Source organism: Sparus aurata, chromosome 8, assembly GCF_900880675.1.
Source record: "Sparus aurata chromosome 8, fSpaAur1.1, whole genome shotgun sequence".
Taxonomy (NCBI): Eukaryota; Metazoa; Chordata; class Actinopteri; order Spariformes; family Sparidae; genus Sparus; species Sparus aurata.
The window spans coordinates 23,868,134-23,892,784 of NC_044194.1; the positions used below are offsets into that span (position 1 = coordinate 23,868,134).

General features: G+C 41.4%; 1 protein-coding gene across 5 annotated transcripts in view; it reads left to right on the forward strand.

Annotated features, from left to right (window-relative positions):
- Window positions 1-24,651, forward strand: part of srgap1a (SLIT-ROBO Rho GTPase activating protein 1a) — an 83,166-nt gene that overhangs the window by 15,404 nt on the left and 43,111 nt on the right. For all 5 annotated transcript variants that reach the window (XM_030425828.1, XM_030425829.1, XM_030425831.1 and 2 more), the window contains exons 2-3: window positions 14,423-14,618; window positions 20,776-20,938. In XM_030425828.1, the coding sequence (XP_030281688.1) occupies window positions 14,423-14,618; window positions 20,776-20,938 (359 nt within the window). The remainder of the gene's footprint in view (window positions 1-14,422; window positions 14,619-20,775; window positions 20,939-24,651) is intronic.

The following is a 24,651-nucleotide window of genomic DNA, read 5'->3' on the forward strand; positions in this document are numbered from 1 at the left end:
TTGACCTTGAACGTAGCATTGTCTCTTTAAACTTGTCCCAAGAAGATCTGAATAGGCGCCTGGAGCTAATTACAAGTTTTGAAAGTCGTCACAGGGTCCATCTTTGTGTTTCATTTACAAAATGTATAGCTCAAGTTGAATTTGGCATTGACTTTCTTTTTTCAAAAATGTGTTTGGAAGTGCGAGATAAGTAGGATGAGGAAGAAAGTCTTCTTAAGCAATCCTCAGATTTACAGATTAATGGAAAGGGAGAAACAGATGGGAGTGTTTATGTACAGTTGAGAAAAGACTCCACTGTTTGTTGTGGACTGTACATCGACATGTGTGCATACTGACTTTCTACTGAATTCTTTCCCATCACTGAAACTTTCTGTCCATTGACAACCTTTCGGTATTTATATGTTAGTCTATTTGCATTGTTCTTACTGTTGTACAGTGACGTGTCTTCAGATGTATTTCTGTTGATCTATTTCTGTTATTTTTAATCAGTTTAATTAAGATAAATATGGGAGAGGTCACCTTAGTGTTGAGCTTTCTGTAACATTTCTCTTGTCAGAAAAATATATTCACCCTTCAGAAAACTGTGCCTCTCAGTTCTTTGTAGTCTGAGAGTTTACTAGGGCTTTCTGTCCTCTGGCCTCTTCCCTGATACTTTTTCAACTAATAACCAGCCACTTCCCTTTTCTGCATCCTCTCTCTGTTTCTCTTGCTCCTTGTATCTCCCCATTGGGCCTGCAGCACATATCTTTGCCTCTGGAATTACAGGCTTAGTCCTGAATAGTAGGGTTGTTCCTCTTTGGTCCCTCCAGCAACCCTGCTGGCTTAACCCTATCAAAGGCCCAGAAACCACACATCCTGTGGGGTGTTGGTTTTTTGTGGCATGGTGAAGGGAGGGATGGTCAGTAACGGGAGGGAAAACACACGGGCAGAGGATAGTGTTTTTCTTTGCTGTTTAGTGAATACAGGACAAATAGTGAAGGAATGGCTAATATTTCCCATTTGCGTTTTTGCTCTGAATCCAGGGTTTTTGTGCGCCCTTCTGATGTTGGCCTTAATGTACTCTGCTGTGAAAGTTTGCGCTTGGACATTGCTCTTTCCTTCTTTGGCACACGTGGTGGCTGGCCGCCTGCTTTCCTGAAGGTGTCATCAATCACTGACTCAACCGCAGAAAGAAATAAGGAGGAATCAAACAACATATCAGTGTAGATAAATCTTTTCCCTCCCTACTGTAGGAAAATGACCACATAACACTTTCTGTCTAACAGTGATTTACTCTTTATTCACTGTACATTTGGCGTTATGGACATTTTTGAAGAAGTATGCCCCATGTGTTAACATTTTGTTGTGAGGAACTGTTCTGCATTTAAAGCAGTATGCAAAGATACAATATGGACTAATTCAGACTAATAATTTTGTGTTGGCCAAACTTGCAGCATGTAAATGTTGGTTGGTCTCTTGGCCTGTTTGTCCACTACGTTGTTGCAGACATAATGGATTGCCATAAAATTGGACCTTTAGTCTAGTGCCACAAGCAGATCAAAGATTTGATTTATTCAATGGAATATCTCAACCACTGTGGGTTGGATTAGCAAAACATTTTGTCCAGACATTTGTTGTTCAGTGTATCCTAATGACTGTGGGACAACCTTTTCTATGGTGGAACCAAGATGTTAATATTGTTAAGTTTGATGCAAACACTCACGTTTCCTTCAGATGGTAGTCAACTCTGGCAATCCTCACACTTTTCAACCAGTGCAATTGTCCAATACTTTTGTTAAAAAAAAAAATAAAGAAAGCAAAAATGCTAGTCAGAGTTCTCCCTATTAGCATCAGATACAGTTTGATTTTATTGGTAATTACCAAACTGTGCCATGGTAATATGCTAAACTAAGATGGTAAATGTTGTAGTGCTGCACCTGATAATTATTGTCATTATCGATTAAATTGCAGACTACTTTTAATAAATTGATCAGCCATTTGGCTGAACAGGGAGAGCAGCAAATTATCACATGAGACCATGAATGAAACTTTGACTGAAATACAGTTTTCATCCAGATTAATCCAGCCTTACGTAGGCTGAGGCTGCAGGACAAACCTTGATTAAAGCTCAAACCACTGGGAGCTTCTTCCTTACTTTATTGCTATCTTGTGTTGTTTGTGTGTTGTTTGTGTTTTACAGCCCAGGTTTGAACTTGCTCCTGCATTAACATTTTTTTGAAGTCCATAGCCTCTCTTCATCTACTGATCTCTTCTTGGAGTCATTAAAGGTGGATTAAGCTAATCACAGGCCAATTTCTTTGCTGGTATTTGTTTTCATTAAGTTAAAGGAGTGAAACATTTGAACATGAGAAAAGAGAATGAAAAATAGCCTCAAGGTGTGTTTCCCCTTTCTCTGCTGCAGTAACATGTAGAATTAATTTAAGAGAGCTGTCCACTAAGATTACATTAAGGACCTTAATGTGTCTGAAGAGTTTGAAGGGAGACATGGAAGCAGTTGTTTATGGAGATGGAGTGTGTGATAATTGGGACTTGGAGGCTTTAACAGAGATCTCTGTGAGAATGGGACTAGTTTCTCTAACACCAGAGCGAGCAGGCTCCTGTACACTGGATGTTAGGAATCAGTCAGCAATGATACTTAGGCTTCATAATGTCTTGCATGACATCCTTCAGAATTTACCGCTTTTCTGATTTGCTGTCACCAATGGTAGACAGATCTTCTGCATTAGGCTCTGTCAAAACATCGAATGTTTGCTGAAGAAGAACTGAAGTGAGTTCTATGACTTAAAATGTTGGGATGCAGTATTCATGGGGTCAAAGTTCATAGATAGTTGAATGCAAATATTCACAACAAATTCAGAACTTACACATTATCTGAGTCCATGATTTTGTTACCAAGTTTATTCATCTTCTTGGTTGTATGTTGGCTGGGCGGTCCTGCTTTGTCAGTGACACCTCAGCTGTAGCTGTGTACAGTCATCTCCTCTTCCTCCCCCATACTTTCCTTTGGCTGTGGGAACACGTTGTCACCCCAAGCTGGCTCCAGCTGGCTCTGGGCCATGGATCCCGGTGTCCCTGCCCAGCTCTAGTGTCTCCACGTGGCTATGTGGGAAGACAGACAAAAGAAAAGGCCTTTTAAAATAAAGGTGTGCATACTGTGAAGGGAGGCAGATGTACAAACACCTCAGTGAATAGACAGCTAGACGGAGTGACAAACAGTTTGCAGAGGAGGGCAACTGTGTAGATGGCGTTGATAGAGTCAAACGGATGGATGGACAGCAGAAGCAGGTAGATGGCTTTAAAATATATTTTCTCTGTATAACTGACATTTTTTGATTTATAACCTAATTAAAAGCTAAAATGAATAAATAAAACAATTTTTAAACTCATCAATGGTTGCTGCACTTGACTTTTTTTAGCACCTGCTTCACATCTATAAATGGAGTTAAATGCACCAATAAAGAGTAAATTATTCACAGACATGCTTCGGACAGAAATGAGCAGTAGAATTAGAGTGCCTTCAGAGGTCGTTGACAAACCCGACCTGAGACCGAACTGTCCAGTGTGCAGTGTGGAGAGACGGGGTCATGAGATGCACAGGAGAGTTGGGAACTGAAGCCAGGGAGCTTGTTGGTAACAAAGCTGTCACTTTGATTCACCTCCCCCACTAGAAATGTCTGGCATGCATACCTGCAATGTAATGTACTCATTCCCCACGCAGGTGCACACGCTCCCTCCTCTACCCGTTTTGTGCATGTGCGTGGATGAGGGGCCACATTGTGTTATTCATTTATATGCTCTCTCTCTCTCTCTCTCTCCCACCTCCTTGGGGCCCATGAGGAGGTAAAATATCCACAGTCTCTTAGAAACAACCCCTCCTTCGAACACTTTTCACCGCAGGCCACATAACTGCTTGGCTATTTTTAAGTTAATCTTTCAGAGTTTGTATTATTCGGGTCTCTGCAAGCATTCATCATTATCAGTTTGTTTACTGCAAGGGGAAGTAAATAGTCATGTAGATGAAAGCGTATGCACCACAGTTCCAGATGTTTCTCGTGCAACACCCCTGTTAAAGGCATTTATCTCTTCAGCTGTCCAACCGCAGAATTTTCATAGTATTGTTACCCCAAACAAACATCCCAACTGTAAGAGTTGTGGGCCTGCCCAGCCAAGTCTTTTGCCTGAGGTTAGCTTTGTTGGGAATGAGAGGCTGACTGGCTGTCTTGACATATGAGCTTTAGCCCCTTTTATCTCTCCCATCACTAATATCCCCAAACAAAAGGACAAAGGCAGGCCAGATACAAGGTGAGGTGTCATGTTACATTTGGTAAAAAAAAGAAAAAATCAGTACATCCGAGGTCCAGACATTGTATGTCCAGTGTGATTTTCTTAACTGTAGTTTATTGGCTGGCCTTTGAATTAAAACGAGCTGAGGCCCTATGCCTAGATGGGCTCTGAGTATACAAGGTATCTGCATATCTTCGACTTTCTTTCACACACAAGCATCCACATTGGTCCCTCTAGGGCAGAGCAGCTGGGTACTGTCTACAGATGAATGAAAGAAGTGGGTGTAGTCTGGCCAAGAGACTGAAAGAGATCAATGTATTTGCTTCAGATTCTCTTTTCTCTAATGTTGAGCCACACAGATGTAACCGCTTCCTTGTCCACATTCTTATCATCCTTAGCATAAAGCGCTAAAGTGAAGCAGCATCAATTGCTTGATTACTTGGTCCCTTGTTTTTATTTGGGATGCATTGCTGAAAATCCATGTTTTGAGCTTTAAATTCTCATGCCCAGCAAGCTTGAGGGTATTTCTGAAAGGTTTGCAGCTTGCTTCTTTGAAGAGGCATGCAGCTGTGGACTGCTTTGATTCTCAACAATTACAAAAGGATTCCACTGGTGACCCAGAGTTACAGCAATACAAAGAAGAAGCAAATTGTCCATAGAAACTCTCCAAACAGCTTCTGGTGTATAAAGGCCTTGGCACAACATTTTATATGTGCAGATAAAGTACATTTGTACACATCTTTCATGTTAAATTCAACATTGGTGAACTTTTGATTAACACATTTTTGGCAACAAAAGCAAGCAGTTTTGACAGTGCTGACCTATGAGGGAACAGAGAGCTGGAAGAAAATGGAAGGAGCTATCATTGCTTATCAGATGTGATGCACCATTCACTTTTAATATGTTACTTTGGCTGTCAAGAAATACATTGCTCCACAAAACATGACTGGTTGCAGAAAGTTACAAGACAGCAAGTTTACAGGGCAGTAAGTTCAAACAGTTCACAAATGGTAAACGTACTGTACCATCAACTCCTAACTGCAAGCTTGGTCATCGGTCATCGGTCATCAACTCCGTCAGCCGGGGAACAGACGGACGCTCATCGCCATCAGCCGGGAGCTCCTAGCCTTCAACTGGGGACGGACGGACGGACGGACGGACGTCACCGTCACGCGCGGAGTATAGCGGCGCTGACCTAGTGGTATAGCGGCGCAGCGCCGCTGTTCCATCGTCTGAGGAGAACCCTGCTCAGAAACAAACCTACACACAAGCTCACATCCAACCCGGACTTACGGCCAGTCCATCTGACAAACCAAACACACATCAGACTATTGTCCAGATCAAACAGAATGTCTAGATGTTAACCAGCAGCTGAACAAACAGCTCTGCCTCTAAAGTGTGCTTACTTCTCCCAGCATTCACTCTCTTATTTTGTTTGGATCAAAACGTTGGTCCTCACAGGCCACTGTAATGTCAGCGGTGATTGATCTCCCTCCTGCTCGCTGCAGGCCTCTCGTCTGTGGGGGCGTCACCTTAGCAACTGTGGCTTTTTGGCTCATATGCCATTTGGCAGAGCTGATTCTAATTGGCAGAGATTATTTCATTTCACTTACTGAAATTACACATTTAAATATTACCTCGTTCAATGGAACTGACACAGATTTTAGTGTTTACTTTGCTCAGTCAGTATCGTCTAGTCGAACATCTGTTTTTTGACTGCTGGAGTGTATTGTGTTTGAACAGTAAGTGCAGTTAGCTGCCACGGCTGAGCTGTTTCTGAAGCAGACTATAAAACCCAGAGCGCAGGAAGGAACCTGAGCTCTTTGGGTCTGCCGCCCACAATGCTCCCAGGCCCAAGAGAACTCCAATCACAGCCACTACTGCATTTCCTGTGTGTGTGTCGGAATTGTTGAGAGAAGTAGTGCTTACGTGTGTCTCTCCATGTCAGAGGAAATCCTAATTTACCTTTTACAAATAGCAGCATATACTCCTCTTCTTCTCAGCAGTATGGATGTGACAGCAGTGACCAGCAAACAAGGCTGCCAAGCATAGCTCTTGTAAGTCTCTTCACATGAGTAGCACTATATTCCTATTGGATCATAAAACATCCCAAAGGACATCGCTTCAGCTCGCTGTGTTTCAAAGAAGCAGAGGATTATTGTCCAGGCTCTTTTCCACTGATTTAACAGTCATTCTCTGGATCACGGTAGCCTACAGCACTTCCACTGGAACTCTCTCTGTGGTTTTGGAAGCTGCTAACATGTCAGTCAGATGTTGTAATGGGGCCCACATTGCCAGTTCTGTAATATTTTGAGATAAAATGCTTAAGTAAAGCTGGCAGTTAGCTCTGTGTAGTTTGGCTGCGCTTTATGTGATTGGAGAGATTCTGTTCAGCCTGGTTGGCAAGTCTGTATTACTGTGGACACATCCGACTATTCCTCAGGTTGTTACTATTCCGCTGACCAAAAATGGGATTTAATCAATGGGTATGACACATGTTGGTAAACAAAAGGAGCCTTTATTATCAGTAATTTAATTTCAGAAGGGATGTAATCTCACATAAAAAATAACAATACAATAATCAGTGACGCATTGCAGCAGTCATGCCAAGATGTAAAGCAGAGGGGCTGTTTGGGTCAAACAATGTCTGACATACCAAACACATGATGCATTTCTTACTGGTCCCCATAATAAAGTAATTTCTTAAGGCCTCCTTCAAAGAGCGCAATGTAATGTTGGTGGCCTGAGTCACTGTACATAAGTGTTTTGTGTGTTGGTCATGACTTACTGGCCAAAATGAGTCAAGATGTCAAATGTAGAAACTGCTCCCATCCGGAAGGCTCTAAAGCAAATATGATAGGGTAAAGTGGGTGTAGCTGAGCCAACACCAGTGCTGGTGAGATGCCATCTTACAAGGCCACCACTGGCTGAGGGTTTCGACTCAATGTTCTTTTTCAGTTTACATAATTAGTGAGTAAAACAAATACTAAAGAATTGCATGGTTGTCTTTCAGTGCCTCGTCTGAACCTCAATTTCTATTGTTGCTGAGCAACAAAAATGTAACAGGTAGAATTTGACAAAACAAGTATTGAAAAATAAACTGATAAAAGAACTTATTGTGGATTTTTGGAAATTTGTCAGTGCTCATCGTACCAATCCCTTATGTGTCTTCCCATCTGGTCCAGGGCCTGGAATGCCACGTGGTTGTGATGAAACACCCCATGGCAGCCTAGAGGAACAGTGTTGGTAAAAAGTCACTCACCCTGCGGGCCTTTCAATTCTCATCCATCTTCTTCTTGTTAATGGTGTGGAGAGAGAAGGCACAGAGGCTTCAGGTGGAGAGAGATGATCAGAGGTGGATGGCCAAGAGGTTCAGAGTGCTCACAGTAGTGTATATTACATCCAACCAAAAGAGAATGAGCCGCATCAGTTTTCATCAGATGGAATCTCTTGAACTCAGCGACTGCAGGGGTTGTGCTGGTAGCTTTATTGGCACAGGTATGTGCCCACGTGTCCAACTTTACCACATTCATATCTATGATCCTTCCCTTGTGACTCCTTTTTTTAATATCTCATCTAAACATGGCTGTGTTACATGGTTTGAATTGTTTATTCAAAGCCAATATCTTCTGTTCAGCTGGTGCATTTATGATTAATAAAAGAGGGCATTCCACTCAGGCAGGAATGCAAATGAGAGAGTATAGTCCATTGTTTGAACTAACAAAATGAGCATAGACATAAGGAGGTAAACCCGATCACAACAGATCCTTGTTTACCGCAAGACTCAGCATAAAAACCAACTCACTGCATAGCTAGTCACACTAATTTAACAACGTGGTAGGCATGCTCGTCTTTTACCCATATAATTGCTTGAATTAAACTACTTTCTGTATAATTTTTGCCACATGGTATACATTTATCAAAGAAGCAAGAACATGAATGATAGCTCCGCTGTGATTAAATATGGCAGAAGATCTTTGTTGGAACATCAAAATAGTCAAGAAAATGTCAGAAGAAGATGAACTGTAGATGCTCCGCTTTTTGTGGCATGTGATCCCACTCCAGCTGTAATTGAAAGCTTCTGCTCCGTTTGAAAAAACTGATCGACCATTTCGTAATTACCTTTGATGGTATTTATCCCATCTTGTTTCCAGCCTCCAGAAAAAGCATGGACAACTCCCCTAGTCCCAAACCCTAGATCTGAAGCAGATGGTAGGGCTGGGCACCCTCCTCCCCAGGCCCTTAGCTGCTATTTCAGGTGCTGCTGATGAACCACTCTGTATGTGGAAATGCAGCACTGGGACTGATGTGGTACGCCATGCCCCAGATAGCTGTTGGTGGAGACTGTAATCAACTAGGAGCAACTGCAGAAACTCTTAGAGTTTGTAGTCTGAGGAATATGCTGCTGCACTCTGCAAAGTAACATTTTAGACAGATTGATTCATAGCAAGGTTAATTGAGAGCATCAGGAGAGAGCATGTTGTTTGGTTCAAGGGAGAAAGAAAGAACGTATCTCTGTGGCCCTCTGACAGTGGGTGAGTTGTTTTTACCGAAGCCCCGTTTCTCTCTGGGGGTCAACAGTGTGGGTCAGTACCCATCCTGCTTACAAGGCAGTTTCTTTCACAATAGAACAGGCCTATCTGGCAAATCAGAAGCCATTCTGAACTGCAACTTTGGACATATTTGTCGCCATGAATGGGGTTATGGGAAGTATGTGATGTGGCCTCCAAAGGAACACTTGGATAACATCCAGTACAGAAACAAAAGGGCTTTGGCCCAAACTGATTGCCACAAAGACCAAACAGCGCTCTCTCATTGTCCATATCATCATGTGCATTCGGGGCCACATTGACTGGATGTCCTTCAGTCAGCTGGAATTGTTGCTGACAACTTTATAGGCCCTGTTTTAATTCTGCAAGCCACTATCCATTCATTTATAAAATGTATCTGGATATGCATATAAAAGCCTGTGCTTGCTTGAGAGAGAAACAGAGTGACGGTCAGTTATTATCTTTCTGCAACATTACACCCTTGTTTCTTTCCTGTATGCTGTTGTGTTATTTCTCAACACTGTGCACAGGTGCTCTCATCTCCCCTCAGCTCCCCAGTTTGAAAGGGATCACAGAGGGCTTTGATGCCCCCCCTTACACTTTACCCACACCCAAATCCCTCGGCACCGAGGCCTCCACACGTGTTTACCATACAGATGACCTCAGAACCAGAGGAATGCGCCATGTAATAGAGGAAGACTTGCCTCAACAGTAAGATGGATCTAACTTGGAAAAAAAAAACGGTGGTTGCATGTGCCAGTCTTGCTGGTCATGATTAGTTTCGTAAGAAACCAGTCAGACGGCTAATGATGCCTGCAGGAGTGGATCCATATCAAGCATCGGTATGATCAAAAGAAGCTGTTTGGCGGTCCTTAAACAACCAAGTGAAAAAGGTTATCCTTTTCAAATATTTGCCAATAGAATGTGATAACCTCTCTTATGTAATAATCTAAGGTAATGTCAACACAAAGCCGGGTAAACAACATTTTTTGAAAATTGTTTTATGATTAATTTTATATTAGTTTCAGTTTGTCTCAATCTTTTGTTGGCAATTTTGTGTATAACATCCATCACCTGGTGAGAGCAGCAACTGATTTGCCTCAGTTATAGCTTAAACATGCTCCTCCTGGAGATATTTGCATAGCTCTTCTTTTACTTTAATGTACAGTAACACTCATACAGTAACTCATTTTCTTCTCCTTATCAACCTCACCTTCCACAAGGAGGTGGTTCAACCATTCAGCTGGCTTTATATGGATTTCCTCTACAACAACCTGTTGACATTTGGGAGGCATCTGAATCAGATCCTCTGCAACCCTCTGTGACATACACATACAATTCTAGTGTTACTCTGTTTTTGCATTTAGATAATAAATGCTATCTGATAATCAAGATGGTCATGGGTTCCTTAGTAGCTGTAATGTAACCATTGATTTAAAAATATGTTATGTTTGCACATGTATCTGACAACTGTAACAAAAGGATAAATTACATGAGCTGTGTTGAGTGCTGATGTAAAGTCAATATCCTATATCAGACAGATGTAGCTGACAGATTGTTGTCTTCTCAACATGCAGGTTCATGCACATGGAAAGCAGTAATAAAAAACACTGATTTCGGGTTGAAAACCAAAAAAGAAAAATGGATCCATTCTCAAATATATCTGCCTTTCTGTGGTCATGAACCTGTTTTGTTTCTTCTTCTTCTTCTTCTTCTTCTTCTTCTTCTTCTTCTTCTCTTCTCTTATTCTATTCTCTTCTTCTCTTATTCTTCTTATTCTTCTTCTTCTTCTTCTTTCTTCTTCTTCTTTTCTTCTTCTTCTTCTTCTTCTCTTCTTCTTCTTCTTCTTCTTCTTCTTCTCTTCTTCTTCTCTTCTTCTTTCTTCTTCTTCTTCTTCTTCCCCTTCTTCTTCTTCTTCTTCTTCTTCTTCTTCTTCTTTTCTTCTTCTTCTTCTTCTTCTTCTTCTTCTTATTCTTCTTCTTTTCTTCTCTTCTTCTTCTTCTTCTTCTTCTTCTTCTTCTTCTTCTTCTTCTTCTTCTTCTTTCTTCTTCTTTTCTTTTCCTAAAATGAGAGAGTGAGGTTTTGCAGCGCGTCCTAGTTTCACGAAGTGCCAAACCTGTAATTTCCTCTGACAGGCGCTTGCCTTTAAACATGAATTCCTCTATACTTCAACTTGGTACTACAACTTCAATGGCCAATGTTTGACTCGGAAAATGAATGATTTAATGAGTTTCCCTGTGCAGTCATGAATGTAATTGTGTTAAATGATCCAGTACACTCCTTTGTGTCAGTGCCATGGTAGCTTTGTCTTAATCCCCACATCCTCTGGAGATGGAAGCAATTGCAAGGTTTACCCATTCATCAAAAAGGCCTGGTGGACTTTAATGCAGTCACATTTAAGACCAACTTCTTCCTTAGTGCTCATTGGTGGTCTCCCAGTTTTGTCGATGGCCTGTTGCTCTTTACGTTGAAGTTTTGAGTTTTTTATTGCAGTCAAACATACAAACCTCTCCTCTGCTGTTGAAAAAGCCCATCATCAATGTTAATGATGTTTGTGGTTCACTTTTCTAGAGTAGCTGCTGTGATAAGCATTCATTCAGATTTAGTATAGCTGAAACACCTCCCTTGTGCCGCGTCTGTCTCTGTCTAAGTGGTTTATTTCCTTGTGAGTGCCTGAAGGAAGATATGCTACTTGAAAATGCAAAAAGAATAATCAACAGTTACTAATCAACTTGATGTAAATTATTTTTTTTATTTTTTTTAATTCATTTATCAAGTTTGTGAGAAGATTCAATGCTGATGAATGGAGCGAAGCCTTTTAGTAATTTGATTATCGCATTCAGGACAAATGCACACACACACACATACAGAATTGTGCTGCTTTCACTCTCTGACTGGAAGCTTTCTAATTGAGTCAGTAGTTGATTGGCCATTAAGTAGCTTGACTTACTGAGCTATTGATTGTGTACCTTAAATGCTCTTAGCGATCTTTTGGCTTCTTTGCAACAATATTTGTTCCTGTCTAATTGTCTCATCAAATACGTTTCTTTGTTTTAGTCCATTTTACTTCCATATTTATGAGTGTATTCATTAAGCCACAGGTTGGGCAGATTTAGTATCTTGGCTAAGCATTTTGAAGGTCCCCTCGCTCTGGTTTACTTTGGTCTCTAGATCAAGTGACTACAACAGCTGAGCTTGTCTTGGAAATAAAGAGAATATTTTTCCTTTTATCTTCACAACTCATTAGGTGTCCAGAGTGATATTTCTACAAACGGGGATGTAGACAATTAAACGAGCAACTCCACATTAACAAGGATTTTTTTTTTTTTAAAGTGGCATTAACCACTGCTTCACAATAAGCTGGAAAGTGTATTTGTCAGCAATGACACAGGTCTTGTGAAATCATCAGAGGAGTAAAAAAACAAGCAAGCACCCCAAATTACAGCCTATTTGCCACATAAATTAATTTGGTGGTTGTTTCTGTGGCCAAGTAACCAGTCGAACCTCCTGCCAGGGTCTGAGTGGACGCCTTACAGGAAGTGTTTACTCACAAAAAGCAAAACTGATGCATTCAGAAAGCTGGTACTCATGGCAGAGCTGCTAATCAGGACTGTGAAACTGGGCTGAAATGCAACACCTGCCATAAGGAGCAGTGGAAAAAGAACTATAACACTGTGCAATACACACTGATTTTATGAGTAGAACGTATTCATATTGGCTAACTTTTTTTATCACCACTCAACTTGAGCATGAAATGTAGTCGTATGTTCCAAAATATGTCTTCGGTAACACTTTGTATTCATGCTTTTATCAAGAAAACGGCAAAACAAATTTGACAATTGCTGACATTAACTTGGGAGTAAAGAAAACACAGCATACCTCATGGTGGGAAGATCATGGTTTCTGATCAACAAGTGATCCAGACAGCACAGATCAGACTGACGCAGATTTATAATTCATTAGAGCTGCAGTATAAAGTATCTCTGTGTCTCAGGGTGCACAGTCTACTTTTTCTGTTATATAAGTGTGTTTATTTCAACCCAGACTTGAGTCATATATTAATAAACACTGTTGATTTTTTTTATTTGTGTGTAATCATGTAGTATCACAATCATCGTGCCTCTTCAAGTTTTGTGATATGATTTATTAAAGGTTTATGATTTATTTAATACCCTCTGTGGAGTACTTGACCTTTTATATATTCATGTTTTCATTATCGTTACCGAATTAACTGTAAGCAGGGACAACATGATGCACATCGAACTTTGCCCTAAAACAATTATCTGCGCCTTGTTCAGCTGATCTTATGACTGTTATTTCCCGTATTTTGTTGTTCTGCCAAGAAACGGCCAATAAGACCTTGCATGCTGTTACCTTTTATAATGATGCCCAGTCCAGTGAGCTGTACAAATAATTTGTGAAGGCATGTCGCAGCCTTTGTTAGTCTTTTATTATGAGGGATCACTCCGTGCCCCTCTCCATTGTTGTCCACATGGCTCTAAATCACCTCATTAATCTGTTTCCTCCGCTGAAGATGTGTGGCCCAGGCTGCCTTCCATTAGGAGAAATCCATTATACATGGCCCTGGCCAGAGAGGACACACAGAGGAAACAATTTGTGTGTGTGTGTGTGTGTGTGTGTGTGTGTGTGTGTGTGTGTGTGTGTGTGTGTGTGTGTGTGTGTGTGTGTGTGTGTGTGTGTGTGTGTGTGTGTGTGTGTGTGTGTGTGTGTGTGTGTGTGTTAGATCCCAGTTGTCTTGTTAAGAATGTAAAATTTAAATGAGGGCTGCACTGACAGGCATGAATCCTCAGAAGGCACCTCAGAGGGTAATTTACCTTTGCATACAACTTGTTTAAGTGAGGCCTGCTGTCGCCCCTCTGCTTTCTTAAGTGCCCTGGGTTTTCAGTCATAGTGCATGTGCTTGTGTGTGTGTTTGGCCTGTTCTGTGCTGTAAGTCTTGCTCTGTTGGGGATCAGGTTCCATTCATCCTGGAGTTATTTTCAGCCTTAATGAAACACCTGAGACCAGTTTTGCCAACCTCACATCTCTACAAGATGTCCCTTAACTAAAGGATAATAAGCTGCATTGGGCTGTTCTGTAGTGGATGTGTACATGTGCTGCACTATAATACTCACCTGTTCTTTTTCCTTTTAAAACTGATCGATTTTTAGATGTATAATGTTGGCATGCTGATTTGTATCTCTGAGTTCTGCACCTTCAAAGTTGTTTGTGTATTTCTTTTTATATTAAGATTTGAAAATTATTTTTTTCAAATGGCAAGATCTACTGTCATGTCGAACGGTTTTAAGAGGTAAACCTTTTGAACTTTGGCCAAACTAAAAAACATGAAACCCATGTCTTTTGTCCGGTTGTCTGGCTGTTTGTTATGGTCTCTACACTATAGTAACACTGCTTGGTCAAATATGGAGTCCTTGTGAAACAAATGCCATAGAGTTGGACACAGTGTCTACTATGTAAACCGAGAGTTTGTGTTGCTCTGATATTCCACATTTCTAGAATTTTTAAAGCTCAGTCTTCAGGTTCCTGCTCCATCCTTATCTGTTTGCTCTCTTCTCGTGTCTTCTCAGAGATTCGGGCGCAGCTGGTGGAGCAGCAGAAATGCCTGGACCAACAGACAGAGATGAGGGTCCAGCTGCTGCAGGACCTCCAGGACTTCTTCAGGAAGAAGGCTGAAATCGAGATGGAGTATTCCAGAAACCTGGAGAAACTGGCCGAACGTTTCATGGCAAAGACACGCAGCACCAAGGACCACCAGCAGTACAAGTAAAGAGACTCCTGTTGTTTATTTGGGTTCAGTTTGTTAATGTTTTCTGGGTTCATTTAATGCTAGAAAACATAGTTCTCTAAAACCTCTTGTTTTTCAACAAATGTGCCACACCTCTGAGGGTTTAAGTCTAAAACTAAGTTTAACTTTTAAGTTTGTGAAAGATTTAATAAACGAGACAATGAATTCAAACAGTCACTTCACAATACTTAAAGGGTAATTAGTCTCAATACCTGGGCCTACTTGTACACTCTCTCTGAGAGAGCAGTGTGACTGTAACTTGGAGGAGTAAAAAAGAAGAAACTAAACCTTGAATTTCATCCAGTCTTTATAGAGCAAACAGAGAGTTAATCTTGCTGTGGAGGGTACATAAGGAAAAAGGATCATATGAAATGAGAGTCTTTATAAAACTGTTCAGAAGATGTTTATGTCCGTCACCTTTTTCTGTCTCCATCTCACAGTTTGACGTGGAGACTTTTTGAGACAGTTAAGCATGCTGTAGACTTTGGCCTTATTACACTGTAGGAGTCTCCTCATGGAAAAAGCAGACATTAGCATATTGTTTGAACTTGTGGTGGGAACGAAAATAAAACGTATATTTGTCCTCGCCGTCCGCAAATAGCCCCCGCTCTCTGTCTGCAGCTCCGATGGCTCTAGCAGCTGTGTGTGCCCATGTGTGTGACTGGTGGAGGGAGTCTGGTATGGCGCTCTGTGGTTTTCATCGTGTGATGTGCAGTCTGGTCACTTCATTCACAGGTTAAACATTTGGCAAGTGCCATGAGCACATTTCTTAAGTAAATACAAGACGTATGAATAACATTAAAAACTTTCCTGTGGGTTTTAAATCATGTGGCCTATATTTTTGTATCCACATAAACAACACGCGTACAGTAAGCCTTCTGTGTTTCCATATTCTTTAGGTTGTTTTCATTGGACAGGCTTGTCTGTGGTGTTTTTATTCTGTATGTAGCCTTAAGCCACCATTCATATGACAGGTTAGCTTGGCAGAGCTGCAAAATGCTTAAGTTGCTTTAAAATGAGCAGCTAAATCTGATTGTAATTAGTTCAGACAAGCAGCATTCAACAGGGGGCCACTGGCTATCAGGTGTACATAGCTGATGTTGAGACATGTTGACAATTTGTAAAAAAAACAGTCAACAGTGAATTAATGTACACTATGTACACTATGTCTGACATGTTTGGGTTGTTTGGAAGACAGTTTACCAGCTCCACTGTATGCAGTTACATGCATCCTCTCTAAACACGTGGAGGTAATGTTTCTGCTGCCACTAATAATCTTCACCAACACTGGAAAACACAGGTAAAGGTTGATGCTATTAGACCGCACCTTATTTTTCCTATATTTTTACAGTCTACTAATTGGTTTGGGCAAATTATATGAAAAACGTTTTTAGATTCACCGATTCCAGCTTCTTAAATGTGAATATTTTTTAGTTTCTTCACCTTCAACAGAAATCTAAGAACGTTCGGGTTGTGGACAAAACGAGACATTTGAGGACGTCCTCTTTGGATTTGGGAAACACTGAAACAACCTTTATGACAATGAACGTAATTATAGATCGACCAATTGGTGGGCTCTAAAAGTAGTATTTAGTTACAGCATTAGATGCTTTATCTCCACGGTTCAACCCACTCTGTACAGGCCGTGTTGCCATTGAAGCAACACAGACATGATCCCCCACTGGCTTCCTAACAAGCTGCAAACATAGCCATGTATTGTGTTTGTTGGTATTCATGACCAAGCTGCTGCTATCCCTACTAGGCATCGGATCTAGGTGTCTTGAAGCACAAATGTGTTATATCCTACCAAGGTCTAAATCTGCTTGTCTCAGGTTTCTCTGAGTGAGGAAAAAGTTTGAGCACAAAAGGGATTCAGTCCTGAATTCTCTATGGGAGTGAAATAAAGTTAGTGTTCAACAGGAAGCACAGACTTTGTGTCACCTGTGAAAGTATTGCACCAGCTCCTTGCTGGAGAGGAATGCATCTTGCTCCAGGGAACGTGCCCTGTGTCGAGCTGTACATCTGTTTCTCAGTCTGACAAAACTGGTGGCAAGACAGCAGTGGAAGACTGATGATGTCAACTCTAAAGTAAAGATGGATGTTTTTAAAGACATATGACTTTAAGATTTGGGTGACTGGAACTATGGCACCTTTTAGAAACATTCATCATGACACACAACCAAAACACTTTAAAGAGGAACAATTAGATTAACAAGGATTTCCATTTAGAGCGATGGTCAACTGTCCAGATTGTGTAACGCTACATTGGCTACAATAATACTTTAATCAAACATTGTTTTCTTGGTCCAGAATTACATATGAAGAGAACTTCTGCAAGTTTAGTTCTTCCTCTTCATTTACATCAGGAAACTTTGAATGCAACACACAGTAATGGAAAAAACAGCAAAGTTTTCTAGTTAAATTTGATAATTGATGTATAAAATCAAGTTAGCTAACTCTACAGAATGCACGCTGTTTGACACAATGTTGGTCAAAAGAGCAACACGTCTCTGTGAGCTGTTTCATAATGGCTTCTTGAAAACATTAGTTGCTTTTAGCTTCCAGGATGTCAGCAGCAGAAAAGACTGCAGCCGCTAGTGATTGTATGAGATGCATCTGTGGGTTTAGACATTAAATGGCCATTAATGACTATAAGGAAAAAGGTCCACTGGAGTCTTCCTTTTTCCTTTTTTTCCTTCCTGTGAGAAAACAAAACAACAGACCCACATCCCGGTGTCCTGCCCACAGCAACAGTCTGTGGAAGAGACATTGAGTCCTGCCTGCCCAGTCCATTTGTGCCTCTGTGCCTGTTTGAAGAACGCACACATGCACGCACGCACACACACACACACACACACAAATGAACAAATAAGAGCTAACATTCTCCTCTATCGCCCCCGATCTTTCTTAAACACACACTCGCACAAACGCACATGCACAAACGAGATACGGTATTATGCAAAGTTTGTTCAGGGAGGGACTCAGAGATGGTTACCAGAGGGATCATTGAATTATTTATAAAACCAATGCCACAGCTGGGATCATTTTTAAAAAGGGTGCTTTATCCAGAATTACGTTTCTGGTTAAGGGACTTCCTCGCTTTGTCTGTTAGAATAAAAAGAAGGTATACAGCATGCTGCCACTGCATACTGTATGTGCTGCAAGGCATTACTTTCAGTAGATCATTCAGCTGTGCCAAAGAGGAGCTACCTGTTGACGACATTCTCATTTGACACAAGTTTGACACTATTATTAGTCTATGCACTCATTTACTGAATAAGATGAAACTGGAATTATTCATTAGTTTTTGCACCGTGTTTAACTTTACATAATAGGCCTGCTCCAGATTGAACTTTCAGTGATCACTTTCTTTTGGTAGCAGCGACACGCTTACATAACAGGTCAATGCCAGTCACTATGCTGCAGCTATGAAGGCGGCAGTTCTTTAATGAAAGATTTTATCAGTACGGAGCTGGAGGACCTATTGCCTCTGAAGCTGATAAGGGCTCCTGTTTCAATGCCCTGCATACTCAAGTGGTAATTATCCATCATTGTCAGCACCCTGCTACTGTATGAGACTGCAAGCATGTTGACGTTGACTCGGTGACTCCTGGATTTTAACTGCGGGAATAGTGTGCAGCACACAGATATTCTGATACGAAAGTAAGTTGATAGGCTGTTAGTTGCTAATTCACTTTTGTCCCTTCCTGCCTGTCCTGGACATTAGTTTCCCCTTTCATACCTGTGTGTCAGACCCTCAGGGGGCTGTCTATCTGTCTGTGAGTCTGTCTGACCCAGTTCCTGCCCAGGCTTAGGGGGGAAATGATGACATTGAGAGTTTTCCTGCCATTATGTAGGGTAAGCAACTCCGAGAAGTTATTTTGTCATCACGGCTGATGTTAGCAGCCCCCTTGTTTTCTCGTTCAGGCATTCCAGTTGGATGTAGTTTGTCTGCCCATTAACAAAGACACAAGGTACTTTGAAAAGTAAATTAGTAAGTAATTCTTAGAAACACTTCTTAAGAGTTCTGGGTCATCCTATGTTTGAAGTAGCCATTCATTTGAAAAAATTAACCTAATGTGAAAGATGAGCGCTGCTTTTGTTGCCTATTGAGCAGCATACTCAAGACCTGTGCATGTACTGATGCTGAATTAGGTTAAATTGTTCACAGTGAGGGCTGTGCTTTGAGCAATAAGGTGGGAATAAAGCAAAGAGCAGAGCAGGTCTGGCAATTCAAGTCCTGACCAAAAATTCTGGCTAATCCTGTAAATAGGCTTAAGTTGTTTTGCATCTCCAATCAAATTAACTTAATTTTGGCACTACCTGGACACAATGGTCAGAGATAGGAAATCTAAAGTTGATGATTATTTTATGCAGTTCTGCAGAGATGTACGAAGTCCCATGTTCGGCTCCATGTCAGGGAACATCTGGCCATTACGCATCAGCACATGCAAAAGTCAGCATGAATTAATAAACACATACACACGTACTGCCTTCACAATTCTAGATTCTGTGCTGTAGAATGGAAATACTGCACTCTGCTGATACGTAATGCAGAGAGGATTTATGGTAATTACTCTATGACAGCATGTCCCTGTGTGATGCTGTCCAGCAGTCTCGCTTCTAAAGCTCTGGGGCTGCCTCAATTATTTTCTCTTTTTCTAACCTTCCACACCTTTTGCACGTGTCCTGTAGCCTGGGCATGTGGCACCAGCACATCACTCAGTTTTTAACTCAAATATATTTTTTTCATTCACCGATTTCTCGGCGTCTTTGAAAAACACTCTCAGATGTTATTCATGTCGGCATGTTTGGCTCTGCCTTCATCAAATGCAGTTTGCATCCTGTTTTTGCAGATTCTCAGGGAAAATATCAGCTGGTTGGAATGTGTGTATCAGTTATTCATTTGGGGAAATGCTTCGTTTTTTGCTCCTACAGCAGATGTTGCGCCGGGCTCAAGGCTAGTTCAGGACAGGGTCACTCGCCAAGTGCAGAGTTTCACCTGTTGTGTTGACAAGTGCTGCCTGTCTCCACAAACTAGAGTTGTTTGAGGAGAGCAGAGGCGAGTTTCCATATGGTTCCTGCAAGGCTTGACCCCAGACCCAACCATTAAACCTCTCCCAAACACACACGCTCATATTCTATGCTGTTCTTAGCAGTCAGGAGGAATGTTATAGATTAACCCAGAGGAAGTCAGCATGTAGGCCTGTGCTTACACTGGGCCTCAGCTTGCTCTGGCCTGGACAATGTCCTACAGTTAGCTTGGAAGCAGCCAGCACACAGCACAGGAAACAGCTCTCAGGCTCCACTATGTTACTCCTGAGCTCTTTTGGCCTCAGAACTCAATCATCCCTCATTGCTGCGATCACGCTTCCCTTGCTTGTCTGTCTTCTGCTGTCACAACTCATACATATTTCTACTTTTCAACCTTACTTAAAATGCATCCGTAGCTTCTCCACTTCCAATTCATTCCACTCAGCGTATTTAAAGCCTGTGAAACACTCTTCCCTGGTTGTAGGAAGTTGTTTTGGCTTATAGCATTGCAAGAGCTCTGGCCCAGAAATGTCACTAATACAAAGTACTTCTAACCTAACTGCGGTGGCCATGTAATATACGGAGAGCTTTTTTGGTCCAGAACCAGCAGTATATGGGACATTTAACACCAAGGGAGGCCTGTGACGCATCTCTCTTCTGCTTCTATAATTGGCTCTAGTGCACTTGATATGTTTGTAGTCATCCTGCTAGTGGAGGAACTGCCACAGTCTCCTTGTGAAACTGACAGATATTGTCTAAAAAAATTAGGGCTGAGACATTAACATGGATACAAATACGCAGGGGATGTTTAAATGCGCTGACGCAAACCTTAAACACATGGGGGTAACACTGCATAACTGTGGACTGGGTTTAAAGTCTGTGATCATGTTTATTCTTCTGTATAAATGTGGACAGTGTGTCAAAGGAAATCATGGGTCATTTTAAAAACCTTTATGTTCCCTTTTCTGTCGTACACACTGAGTCTTTTTCTTTCTCATTTTCATTAGTAACATGAAAATAAATGAGGAATCAGAATATAAATTTTCCACACGGATCTTTGACAACTGATCTGACACCTTCCTCTATCCCTGGTTTATGTAGGAAAGACCAGAACCTGCTGTCCCCAGTCAACTGTTGGTACCTGCTGCTGAACCAGGTGAGGAGGGAGAGCAAGGACCACGCCACACTGAGCGACATCTACCTCAACAACGTCATCATGAGGTTCATGCAGATCAGTGAAGACTCTACGAGACTACTGAAGAAGGTGAGACTGGAAAATGCATGCATGCTGGGATCTCAGTAAAGCTAAATGTGATTGTCAGGGTGCCTCTGAGGACGGCGTTAACACACACGTTACCCACATTTCATTCATTAAATAGAACAACTGTATTCTGCAATGGAAGTGTTTCAATGGCGATTCTTTCTTATGGCCACCAAAACCACAGTGTAGGTTATGTAATGTAGCAGTTGGTGTGATGCAGTCTTTGAGGTTGCAAAGTCATTTCCCATTACGGCCGAAAATAAAGGTGATTAGTGGTCAGAGATGATGCAACGCATTTGTTGGGCAATATATTATACCAGAAATAACTGCAATACAAATACACATTACAAGACTGTTTTATTCCACCTATAAAATGGTGCATAATAATTCAGGTCCAGGTCATGTTTATACACAGAAAAGTCTATCATATATAAACTCTGTATACATATTAAAACACTCTTGTGTTCTCTTTCTTTAATGTGTAGGATTATAACCAAAATTCATTTTCATTAGTGAAGGCAGTTTTATACACAGTCAGTGAAGCCTACTGTTGTTAACATTTCCCCGAGTCTGTGTGTTCCTGAAGTCACGTTTTGACTCCTTCAGCCTTTTTTTCTTTCTACTGTTCTGATGTTTGACCTCTGCTAGGAGGGGTTAGATGTAACTCTTCTTTGATCATCAAAAACAGGAGTTTGAACTCACCACTAACGGGATCCAGATTTTTTTCAGCGGTCAGATCGGGCAGAGTCTCCAGTCACTCATGTTATTCAAACAGTCTTTCACTTTCAATTAACCCATTCATTTGACAACAAAGTATATTTAGTTGCATGATATGCATGAAGGATATGTACAGTATATATTCAGCTTTACGTTTGATGGGATGAAACTCTGTTGGGCTCCTGTGGTATAGTTTTGAGAATTAGAGCACAGGAACCTTGGTTACCACAGTTTCAGATCAGTATGCCTTCACTCTCCCGTCAGAAGACTGCGGCTTTATGGCTGAAACCGGGCCTCTGCTGCCTTTTCCACCACAAAGACGACAACTCCCTAGAAGATTATGAGCTCCTATGCTGCAGGAGACACATGAACTCACCACAGGCCTAAATTACAAAGTGGCTTTTTCTTCAGCGGAGGCCTTTGTGTCCGTTTAGCTTGTGCAACTTTTTGTATCCCTGATTTTCCTCTTTTTCGTTCTCTTTTTGCGCCGCTTCACTTTAAACCCTGGATTTTACTAAAAGTAAAAGCGGGAGTCTTTTACTCATTCTCAGACCAATTTACATCTCTTAATGGTTGTGGTTTCATCTGATTGTGTAGGGGCGTGGTCTTCTAATGCTCACCCAAACCCCCTAGTACACAAACAGGAAGCTGCAGCAGTCATTTCCTTTTGATAGTGTTTAAAGGCTTATGGTTCTGCTAATGAGGCCAGATGTGAAACGGAGTCATTTTTCAGATGTTACTCTCGTTGCCTCCACTGACTCAACAGTTTAATGATCATATTGATAGACTACCTCCAATGCTGATTTACATTTCAGACTGTAACGCTGAATACACACCAAGTCCTCACAGTCTGCAGGGTTCTTCCCCTAAAGTTTGCAATGCATTTTTTCAGTGTATCAGGTGACATTGTGCAGACAAACGGCAGACTGGTGGGAGGTCCTGGTTCATAGGAGACCCGAGACACCACTCGCCCTCTAATTAAAGCTTCCCTGAGCCTTTGATCTCAGCAGAGCTTCAGTAACGAGGCACAAACAACAGAGAAGTCTCCTATGTTACGTGGGCTCCCTCACAGCTTTGACGAGACAGCTGTACTGTTGTCATCCTTCTAGCACATCAAAGACCCGTGTTTTTATTTCCTTGTATGTTTAAGTCTCCTGCTGCGAAGTGTAACAGCAGAGGAAGACCCCAGAGTAGCCCTGTTGTCTCCGTCAACATCCTCTGGTTGACCTGTTTGCAGTTTGGCATGTGCATTTGTTTCTTCAGTGCTGCATTGTGGTCACTTCTTTAAACAGCTGCAAACTTCTTTTAGAAAACGCCATTTTTTAGGCTTTTTTGTTTGAATACTAGAGTCAAGGAGTGGACCTCGCTTTCTTACTGTCCTTACGCTTGGATAGATCTTATCACATGTATTCAGTTTTCATTATTCATACAACCAGCTCTTTGTTTTACTCTGCCCTGTTTTATTTATGGAAGTCACGTTCTGTGGCTGCAGCTACGAGGTGAATTTCCAGGGGCAGTTTAGAACTTTTCCACAGGCAAAGCTTGTGCTGGATAGTGTTTATTTAACATGCATTCTTACAGAAAACAGTTTGACATTTCATGGTAGGAAAAGCACAGATGTAATAAAACGTATTACTGCAGAGCTCCATTTAGCTGCTCCAGTTTCGGGGTTCTGGTATTGCTCATGCTGTCTCACACTGTCACAAATTACTGGGACACTTGAACAGGATAGAGTTATCGTTAATGTTATCAGTAACACCCGTGTTTTGAGTAGCGCTGTGGCCTGTCGTGCATTTAAGACTTAAATGATGCCCACACCAGGTGTTAATCAGGTTAGCCTGATTAGCCTCCTCTTGCGTCTTTTTGTCATCATGAGGTTGCCAGGTTTGGTGCAATTTTACCTTTTTGTTCCAACTAAAACCTGTGCTCATTAACTGTATGTGGAAAACTGTGCTATAGCCAAAGCAACTGCTTAGATGTGCTGACAGACGGATAAACTGTAAGCTTAAACATGTAACGCCTAAAACCACAAATTGTTGTTTTCTACATTTCTGTTCATGTGCAGGCTAAACAAACAAGATAGTCTGTGTAAATAAGATAGGTTTTTGTCGTTGTACATAGCCAGGCTAGCTGTTTCCCCCCCGTTTCTAGTCCGCTCAGTCTTCCTAAGTTCAGCTCAGTACTCAATGAACAAACATTGATTTGCTTATCTCAAAATAAATTATTTTAATTCCCCAAAATGTTCCACTGTTCTTTCGACATTTACAAAACAGGATCAAATATTTATGTAACTTGGTCGAAGCTTATCTTAACCAAAAAAAAATAAAAAATCAGCTAAGAGCTTGTCAGACTTTCTCCTGCGTACCTTAATTTTGCGTCTGTGTCATACTGACAAGGCACTCGGATCTAAGCTAAGCACCAGCACACAGGGCCCCACAGGGTATACAACTGCCACCTCTAGACCATGATTAATGTCAATGGCAATAAGAAACCCACCACTCCCCAAAGGCTGACACGGTTTCTCCGCTCCTGGGTTGTTTCATCTTTCTCATGTGGTTAGAATACAGATGGTATGTGCTTTAAAGGGGGAAACCCATGCAGAGGATCTTTTTAATGAATTTAAACCAAATTGGAAACCCCCCCCAGCTGAGATTCCTTCACTGTGATGGGGAGTAAGCTGTGCAAATGAAATCAGCAACACCAGTTAGACAATACAGCTTTTAGTAAAGGAGCCTTTATTGCTTGTAATTTGAGGTGTACATAGTCTTTGTTGCATTTAGCAAGGAAAAGGAGAGACTATTTCACACTTCTTTGAAGCGTTATGTTACGTGTAGCTTTTCTGGTGAAAGCACTCTAATCATGTCTTGAATGCAGTGCCCCTTTACTTTCATCTCTGTCTTTACTTTTCTCACACGCACTCTCTCACAGCTCATGTGATCCATGAGAAGGCTTTTCATTGAGCTCTGGATCATTTCCCAGCCTTCTCAATGGAGAAGCAC